The 9,632-nt window shown below is 35.4% G+C and overlaps 1 protein-coding gene across 8 annotated transcripts in view; it reads right to left on the bottom strand.

The window, feature by feature from the left end:
* ROBO2 (roundabout guidance receptor 2) overlaps nucleotides 1–9,632 on the bottom strand; it is a 672,125-nt gene that overhangs the window by 182,301 nt on the left and 480,192 nt on the right. For all 8 annotated transcript variants that reach the window (XM_005867326.2, XM_014540612.1, XM_014540614.1 and 5 more), the window contains exon 4: nucleotides 6,520–6,640. In XM_005867326.2, coding sequence (XP_005867388.1) covers nucleotides 6,520–6,640 — 121 coding nt within the window. The remainder of the gene's footprint in view (nucleotides 1–6,519; nucleotides 6,641–9,632) is intronic.

Below are 9,632 nucleotides of genomic sequence, written 5' to 3'. Positions count from 1 at the left end.
GGCCTTCCTCTTTGGGGTGATCGATCACGGGGTTCCTGCACTGTGACAGGGCACAGGCCAGGCTGGGGGGCCCCCCCCCCCCCAGTGCACAAATTTTTGTGCACTGGGCCTCTAGTATTCATAATAATACACAATACTATGAATCTAAAATGTGGTCGCATAATCTCTTAAGTTTTTTACTAACATGCTACAATGAAAAAATTAAGCCAGTGGACAGCACAAATTTTTGTGCACTGGGCCTCTAGTATTCAATATAATACACAATACTATGAATCTAAAATGTGGTCGCATAATCTCTTAAGTTTTTTACTAACATGCTACAATGAAAAAATTAAGTGCCCAGTGGACAGATTTCTCTTTTATGCATATTCAGTCATTGAATATGGCTGTAAAATTCTCAATGTCAGTACTGTGACAACTGTACTAGAATAACCTTCACAATTTTAAAATAAACTTTGCTTGTCATTATAAATTAGTGTTATGGAAGTTATTACATAGGTAGAGTCCTTTAAGTCCTATAAGACCAATGATATGCAATAAAAATACATTAGAGCTGGCCACTGCCTGTAAACCTTGTTTTAACTTCAGCTGACCCAGAAGGAACTGCCACCCTGCAGTGTCTAGTAACTTGGGAAGTCAGATGGTCTGCCCAAATATGTCTCCTTTTATTTAACTGGGCATATATAAAAGAACATGTGTTATGAGAGCTATTTAGTGTGAAATTATGAGCCCTTCTAGAATAGACTGAATGATAATTATCAGTCTGTCTGAATGTGATTAACTAAGTCCTGGCTGCATTAATTTATTTTCTTGCCAAGAATTTTCTTTTTATAAGAGCAATCATCCTATGAAGTAAAAGTAAACATAAGTAAATGTTCTCAAGAGAAAAAATATGCTTCTTTCAGCTTGTTTTAGAGGCACAGTTTTATGTTATTGCTGATAACATGATATGAGAAGTCCACTGACAGCAGAGTACATGTCTATTTATCTCATCACACTGCAAACAGGGCTTGACACATAGTAGGTGCTCACGAGATATTTGTTAAATAAGTGACTAGATAGAAAACATTTTGCTGTTTTAAAAGTTGCAAGTAAACACTATTTGTTTAAACTATATTGTTCCCAACAATCACCTGGGTTTTAATAGCCTATGTTTAGAATTCTTAAATGAAGGCCATAGTTTATAAATAAAACTTAGATATTTCCTAAAGGTTGGCTGTGAGATATCTTCCCTCATAGATTTATCTCTGGGTAGCTCAACTATACTTAGGCCATCAACTATTATTTCTCATCCAATAACTGAAAATCTACACTACCAGCCCAAACCTGTGTCCTCAGCCCCAATAATTTGGCTAGTTCCCAATATGATCATCCTACCTTGATAATCATTGGTTGACAAAATTTCCAAGTGTTCTTAGTGAACAGCAATGAAATACAAATGAACAGTAGATAACTTGACATTTGAAGAAAGCCTCCAGTGTGAAAGACTGAACAATGCAGGGTGGGGCAGGGAGAAGAAACCCAGAAGAAATAAAAGCAGGAAAGCATCGCAAGTAAATTTTATTTTTTTAAAAATCGTGTTTTTAAAATCCTGAGAAATAAGAGAGGTTAAAACATCCATGAAACAAGAACAAGATGACAAAGATAGGAAAGAATTAGAGGAAAGAAAGGCCTAGAAGGTTTATCATTTAATTAGTAAATACATATTTGACAGAGAAATGGAATAGAAAAATGGATAGGATATTACCTTGACTTATTTGGATAAAGAGTTTTGTGATTGAGATTGCTTACCAGGTGTCTAGCCACTAAAATTAAACAAGTGCCAAAGCAAGGCACGGTATTGAAGCATTTTAGAACGCTGGGATAAAAAGACAGTACTAAAAGAAAAAAAGGAAAACTGGTCACAGGGGATCAGAAGCACGGTAGTCTTCTCAATAGCAGCAGTGGAAGCTGAATAATATTGGAGATGCACTTTAATGTTATGAGTAAAAATATCTGTTTTTAAACTATAATTCTATAAGCAGCCAAAGTATCAATTAAATTTTGGATGGAATAAAGGCATTTGGTCTGGAATGAGCTCTAGGCTCAAGTTATGTAGAAAGAAGGAGAAACATTTCTGAATATAGAAGTTACCCAAGAAAAACACACAGGATGCAGAAAGATGGGCATCCATTATCAGAGCAAAGGGAAGAGAGGTATGAGGATGACGTTTGTGGAGAGGCCTAGGGAGCACCCGGCCCAGTCGGATTGGGCCAGTAGCCTGAAGCCTCCAGGAAGGCTGTAGCCAGGGTGGACTTCATACCTAAATAAAAATTTAGAGGAATGTAAACATTCTGTTAGAAATTTCAAAAATAATTCATGATAGGTGTAGACAAACATAAGTAAAAGAAAAATTATTACTAATTCAGAGAACAAATATTGTACCAGAAAAAAAATGCCATCATAACATAACACAGCCCACAGTCTATATTTGCATGGTTATAATAATTCAAATTCTGAATATTAATATAACCAATGTTTCTGAAGTCATTATACTGGAAGGACAAACAGAAGGGAAAGTGGAGGAGAGACGGTGGGGCAGGGGATAGAAGTGGGGCAAATCATCATCTTCTAAAATAGGAAATCAAATAATGTACACAGTCGTGGAATAAGTACATATTTAGAAGTAAGGAAATAAATCCCAGAAGAAATGTTTAAAGATGAGGTGTGTGTGTGTGTGTGTGTGTGTGTGTGTGTGTGTGTGTGTGTTGGAAAGTAAGGTGGGGCAAAATTTTTCTTTATTTCATTATTAGTTTATAGTACTTTTGGGTCTACTAGAAATGTGACATATAAAATGTTTTTTCATGTATTACTTTGATAAACATTTAAAAATCATTTGGGAAAAATTTTTGGTTGTTTTTTAATACCGGTTAAATTTTGGATAACAGATATCCCAAACCTAACCATTGTTTTAAACTTAATTATATAATTTAACTCTAGTTTCTCTGTCTTCAGGATCTTGCGAATTTATGTTTTTATGTGTTTTTCAATTGATTTCAGAGAGGGATAGAGAGATAGAAGCATCAATGATGACAGAGAATCATCCATCAAAGGCCTCCTGCACTCCGCCTACTGGGGATTGAGCCTGCACCTCAAGCATGTGCCCTGACTGGGGAAATGAACCATGACCTCCTAATTCGTGGGTCGATGCTCAACCACTGAGCCACACTGGCAGGGTCAGGATCTTGGGAATTTAATTGACATATATAAATTGCTAGATTGCTAGGTAGTATTCTATTTCTTAAATTCATTTTAGATGTAGGAAGGGAGAGAGAGAGAGAGAAACATCAATCTCCTGCCTCCTGCAGGTGCCCTTATGGGGGATGGAACCCACAACCTAAGTATGTGCCCTGACCAGAAATTGAACCCACCACCTTTTGGTGTATGAAATGATAGTCCAACCAACAGAGCCACACCAGACCTGGGGGGAGTGTTCTTTATAAAAAATATATCTAAACTCTCCCATCACTATGATGCCTATTTATAATTTTTAGACTTGGTACTTCCTATTTAACTAGGATGCTATTTTACATTAAAGAAGAACAAACGGAGTAAATGATTTGTGGAGTATGGAATAGTAACATATTGAACATTACATTACATTGATAATATCTTTGTCTAAAGTGCAGATCTTTAAAATATTAGTTGCAATTTTCAAGCTACAAAAGGTCTAAGTCCAAGACCACTTAATAAAGAATCAAAATACTTGCAGATGGGTATTATATTGGCAAAGACCCTTTATTCTTTTCATTGTTTTTTATTGCAATTTATAAGTGAATCATATTTTGGAACAATTAAATATTATCAGTTACTTTTTCTATAGTACACATCTTAAAGTAAATATGGGGTTGCAAAGGACATTTAAAAACTTCCTATAATACAGTGGTCACAGTAGCCAGATTTTTGGTTGTTCTTGCTAATCCTCCCCCGAGAATGTTTTTTCCATTGACTTTTTTCTTCTTTTTAAGGAGAGAGGATGGAAGGGAGAAAGAGAGAGAGAAAGAGGGGAAGGAAGAAAGAAACATTGATGTGAGAGACACATCGATTGAATGTTTCCCGCATGCACCCCGACTGGGCCTGGGATCAAACCTGAAACCCAGGTACATGCCCTGGACCAGGTCAATGCTCTAACCACTGAGACCACCAGCCAGGGAAATAGACAGATATTTTTAAAAGAAGAATTTCTAATACATGGAAATAAAGTTGAGAGAGAGGAGGGAGAGAATGTAACCAGTTTTGCTTTTCTAAACATAGATCAGAGATGATAATTCTAACAATGATAAACTATAAAGAGGTTTAAAAGTAAACCTGTCCTAGATGCAAAAGCACCAAAATAAAATAAAGAAGGCCTCATTATACAGAGCACACTGGTTATTTTATTTTCTCTAAGAATTGGGGAATCTCAGGCAGTACTTGTCACATCCTTGGTTAGACCATCACTACTGTTTTTATCTTTTATTTCTTGGTTTGGATGTTGTTTTCTTATCAATAATGGAATTTTAGTTTTTCCCACAACTTAATATTGCACTTATAGCCCCTTAGGTCCGTTCTGACTGGTTTACACCATCAGATAAATGTTTCTCAGCTTCCTAAATCAATTCTTCCAAAGGAACTGCCTCTAGACAAATTCAATCTCTTTGGTTTATAGCTATTTTAAAAATAATTTAGAAGTTACCCTGTAACGCCTGGCATGTTTAGGGATCTCCTGTACTTCTCATCACATCTTTAGGTAAATATTTTATAACACAATCACAGTCTGGTAAGTCTAATTGCTCAGGTAATGAGATTAAACACTTTCAAATACCTTCTGATGGCAGTAAATACTGCTGTAATGCAACATTTTTGTGAACCAAAGCTGGGTAGTTACGGAAAAATAGCATGACTGTTTCTTATAGGTTTTCAATGCTCGTGTTCAGTGACCACTAATTTTATATATTGCCAGAAAAACTATATTTTATTCATTACAGAGTGGAACACGTTTTGGGACTCATAGGTGACTGCATGAAATTTAACGAAAAACTGATGCTTGTCTGTGCTCTGCAGGATAGCAATTTACATGCACACTTTGAATAATTTTATTTTACTCTTCAATTCCTTTCGTGGATGATGAGATTTCTCCTGGTTTTGTCATTTGGGACTTCAAGCTGCTTAGTATCTGCAAGGAGTATGACCAGAGATTACTTGTACTCAGAGTGATTGAAGAGAGGGGCTTGCACTCTGGTGAATATTCATAAAGCACACCCTGACGCTAAAAATGGAATTGCAATCTTAACATGGTCCATTTTTGCATTATGGCACTCCTTTACACCATGGGGTGGCACTTCCCAAACTAAAAAGAAGTTTCTTTAGGGACTTATTCAGGATTCTGTTGCTACCCTCAGGGGTGTTCTGGAATAATGGCCAAAAAAAAAAAAGATCTTATCATATTGTGCATAGAACCAGGAGTCTCTTTTACTGGCACACAAAAAGTACTTTAAAAATCACAATTATCTCTTGTATGTTGAAAAGAAAATCACATATATTTGCAATAGTGAATTTTTATTTAGATATAGATATTCATACACATAAATATGCTTAAGTACATGTGTGCATATACATGCACGTGCATGTGTGCATTTGTGAGTGTGTATATTCATAATATATATCTCCATACAGAGATTCGAATGGGATTTTGTTGTCTTCTAAAGGAATGTTTCATTTTTCTAGTATCTTTAGAATCTTTGTTTTCCCCAGTTTTCCATCATTTTCTCTTACAATATTCCACAGCTGTCCTGTAGTACTTCTCTTACTTTTGTTTACTTGGCCATCTTTATTATCCACAACTTTCTCCTTCTTAATGTTTTCTCCACTATTTCTGTGATACATATCTATCAGGTTTTAACTGACTAATTAAAACTTCAGCTAAAGAGTCCTTTGGTGCTTAAAGTTGAAGAAACATAAATATAACAAAATAGATTTTTTTCTTTCTAATTTTAATTGTGAGCATATATATGGTTAGCTAGTCTTTCAATAATCAGCTAAAATTCCAAATACCTCAATTTGAAATTTTTAAAGTAGGAAAAAAGTGAAACGTCTTTGTATTACAATCTCTAACTTAAAAGAAAAACACCCTTTGTCTTGCACATAATAGATACTTGTTAAATGCATCATAGTAGAATAAGTGATAAACTTTAGGATATAATATCTCAAATAGATTTTGAAAAAGAACAATTATTTATATGATGATGAAAGGCAAACCTGTATAAATACATGAATAGAGTAGGTGGATTAACATTTCAAATGTCTTCTTTTTCTTCCCATCAAAGATTTCATCTTGGAGACAGAAACAAAAAAAATGGACAATTCCAGCCTGTCACTGCTTACCATAAGCCATAAAAACTATCTCTATATGGCCTGGTGTTTAGTATTAATAACAAAAACACTTAAAAACAAAGGGAAAAGTGATACAAATAGCAAGTTGTAATTAAAATAGAGGTTTACCAAAAACAGTCAGCTCTGCTGGATCGCTGTCTCTTTCTCCCACCATATTGGTGCCAACACAGGTATACATCCCTGCATCACTTTTCCTGGTATTGGAGATCATCAGTTTTCCACCACGGATCTGTAATTTTTTTTTAAAAAAAAGGAAGAAAAAAAAGAGAGAGAAAGAATGGAAAGGAAAAGTCACTAATAAATAATTTTGAATAATTAAACACATTTGTTTTTCCTAAAGGAAATAGCTCTGGAACTAGCACTCAAAACTCTCCCACTATTTTGACATCTGCATGTGCCCTTATTTTCTCTTAAATTCTCCTCCAAAATAAGCGCCCAATTCCCTTTCCATAGAATGCTTCTTTAAGGCAGTCTTCATCTCCTGCCTAGTCCTCCTTTGTGCATTGTAACTGCCCCCATCCAATCCCGATGTTTGGTCTTCACTCTGTGATTTGGTTGGATGAACTGCTATTGACATTTGTCATCAGAAAGGAGCACTAGATATTTGCTTTGGATAATAAAATAAATCCAACGGACTCAGAGGGATTCCACAAGTGTTTATGGAATACCTAACTCCATAGGCTGGGCAGTTTTCTAGGCACTTGGGATTCAGTAATAATCCAAATATAAAAATGCCTGCCTTCCTGGAGCTTACTTTTAAATTGTGTGTATTATCTTTGTCCCATCTTAATTTTAATTATGGGATAATTTTTGAAGAATAGAGTGGTATGGATAAAAACAATTCAAATTTCTGGAATAATGACTATGAGTTGTTACAAATCATTGTTTTTAAACAGCTTCTCTTTAGATGTCTTAAGTCAGAAGCATTTATTGACTGAATAAACATATGTAATCTTGTTTAAATGTGTGTTTGTTAAAGAGGATGCTAAAGGAGAATTAGGTTTTCAGTAAGTGTATCATTAACTCATAGTTTCTTTTCCAATTTTGGTGATTTTTTTATTTTTTATTTTTGGTATTTCCCTAATCCAACAATCTTCACTTGACAATGACTGAGTGTTTTTAAAGAGATATGAGATAAGAACATGGTCTTTTCCTTTGTTGATTTTTAAATTCCTAGGCAAACAACACTAATATAGGTATGTTCTCATTAGAGATATTTCTGGCTTTAAAACCTGTCATGTCATAGAAAGGAATTTCCTACTTTGTTTTCTTTTTACCTGGGAAGACTTTCAACATGTTCTCAATTATATACAGTAGAGCGTAATGAAGTCTAAGTTATAAAAATGATGATGGAGGCAATTTCTTCTCCCCTTGAAGCTGCATTTGGCAATATGACCTGATTCGATCAATGGAACTAAAGCAATTTTTCACCAGAAGGAAGTGCTTGGACATTGCGACTTGCCTTCTCTTGCTGCAGCTGAAACCCTGGGACTACCATGGGGACCAGCCTGAGTTAGCCTGCTGCACAATGAGAAGCCATGAGAGGATGAAGGTGCCCAGCTGAGAGTCCGTCAATTGCCAGACGTGTGTGTTATCCCAGATCATCCAGCTGTCAACACATCTTTAAACAAGCCACAGAAGCATGAGGAAGCCTAGCAAACATCAACTACGCTGGGCCAGAGTGAAGAGCTATCAGTTTATCCGTAGAATCATAGTCTAAATAAAATGGTTACTATAAGCTACTGCATTTGAGGTGGTTTGTTACAAAGCTAAAGCTAAATGACACAAACATGAGCTAGAAACCCTTGAACATTGATTTTATTCCATCACCAGGAGCACATTTTCATAACTTGGTACCCTAGCAGAGACCATTAGCAAACCAGTTCTCCAGGGCAATGTGGATCCTCAGAGTTCAAGCCAGAATAACATAAATACATGTTATGATCTCCTACATGGCCTATCCAGTTCTGTTCATGATGTAATCACAATGTACACATAAGAAAAGAAGCATTTACTAGATATTTTTAAAGATAATAGACACCCAGACTACAGGGACTTTTGATAGAAATGGAACATTTTTTTTCAGTTAAATGAGATATTATTTTTAAAATATTCATTCTCAATTACAGTGGGGCCTTGACTTACGAGTGTCCCGACTAACGAGTTTTTCGAGATATGAGCCGTCTCTCGGCCGATTTTTTGCTTTGAGTTGCGAGCTAAAATTCGGGTTACGAGCCAGCTTCAGATACCCCACCGCTAGTTGGCACAGCGAACGTCACAGTGAACGCCACAACATCAGCCCAGCATCACGTGTCTCACTCGTTCACTTTATGATTTGACATATGATTAATTTGAGTTACGAGCTCCGTCACGGAACAAATTAAACACGTAAGTCAAGGCCCCACTGTATTATACTCAGTATAATTCTCAAAAATTACACTAAAAATAATGTCAGAAGGTTGAGGCATTATCTATTATTTCAGTAGACTGGTTTTCACAAAATTCATATACAAATCTTGAGTAGACCCTCTGAAAAAATAAAGTAATTGTATGCTATTTATCTACCACTTTACCATTTTCTGGATGTTTTATTTTGAATATTCATAAACTAATCACTAGTTTCCCTTAAAAATATACTATTTTTCTACAAGGGCTAAACTGCAGAACCAGTCATTTTTATTTTGATTTTATTTTATATCACTAAACTTTTAAATGAATTCATGTATGAAAGTTTAGTTATAAATATCATTAAATTGGAAAAACTGGAAAAGTGCTTGAAATATTTATCACCTCAAATTATTTCATTTTATAATTTTTAAAATAATGCAAAAATAAATACCCTAATTAATATGGTTTATGGCCATCATTTATACTTTAACAATCACATGCTGTATGAGCAACGGATGCATTTGAAGATCTTAAAAAGAGCAGAGACTGCAATATTGAGCTGCAAATATCTATTTACATATTCAAGTTGGTGCAATTCTACTTTTTACTGTTTTGTTCATTTTTTTATTACTTTATTTTTAATCTTTATTGTTGAAAGTATTACATATATCCCCCTTTTTTCCCCCATTGACCCTTCTAGCCCCACCCCCCAAGACTTTACCAGCCTATTGTTAGTGACCATGGGTTATGCATATATGCATACAAGTTCTTTGGTTGATCTCTTCCCACCCACCCACCCACCCACCCTCCCCAGCCTTCCCTCTGAGGTTCCA

Source organism: Myotis brandtii, unplaced genomic scaffold (assembly GCF_000412655.1).
Source record: "Myotis brandtii unplaced genomic scaffold, ASM41265v1 scaffold249, whole genome shotgun sequence".
In the NCBI taxonomy this organism is placed as follows: domain Eukaryota; kingdom Metazoa; phylum Chordata; class Mammalia; order Chiroptera; family Vespertilionidae; genus Myotis; species Myotis brandtii.
This window is presented reverse-complemented; position numbering and strand designations above follow the sequence as displayed.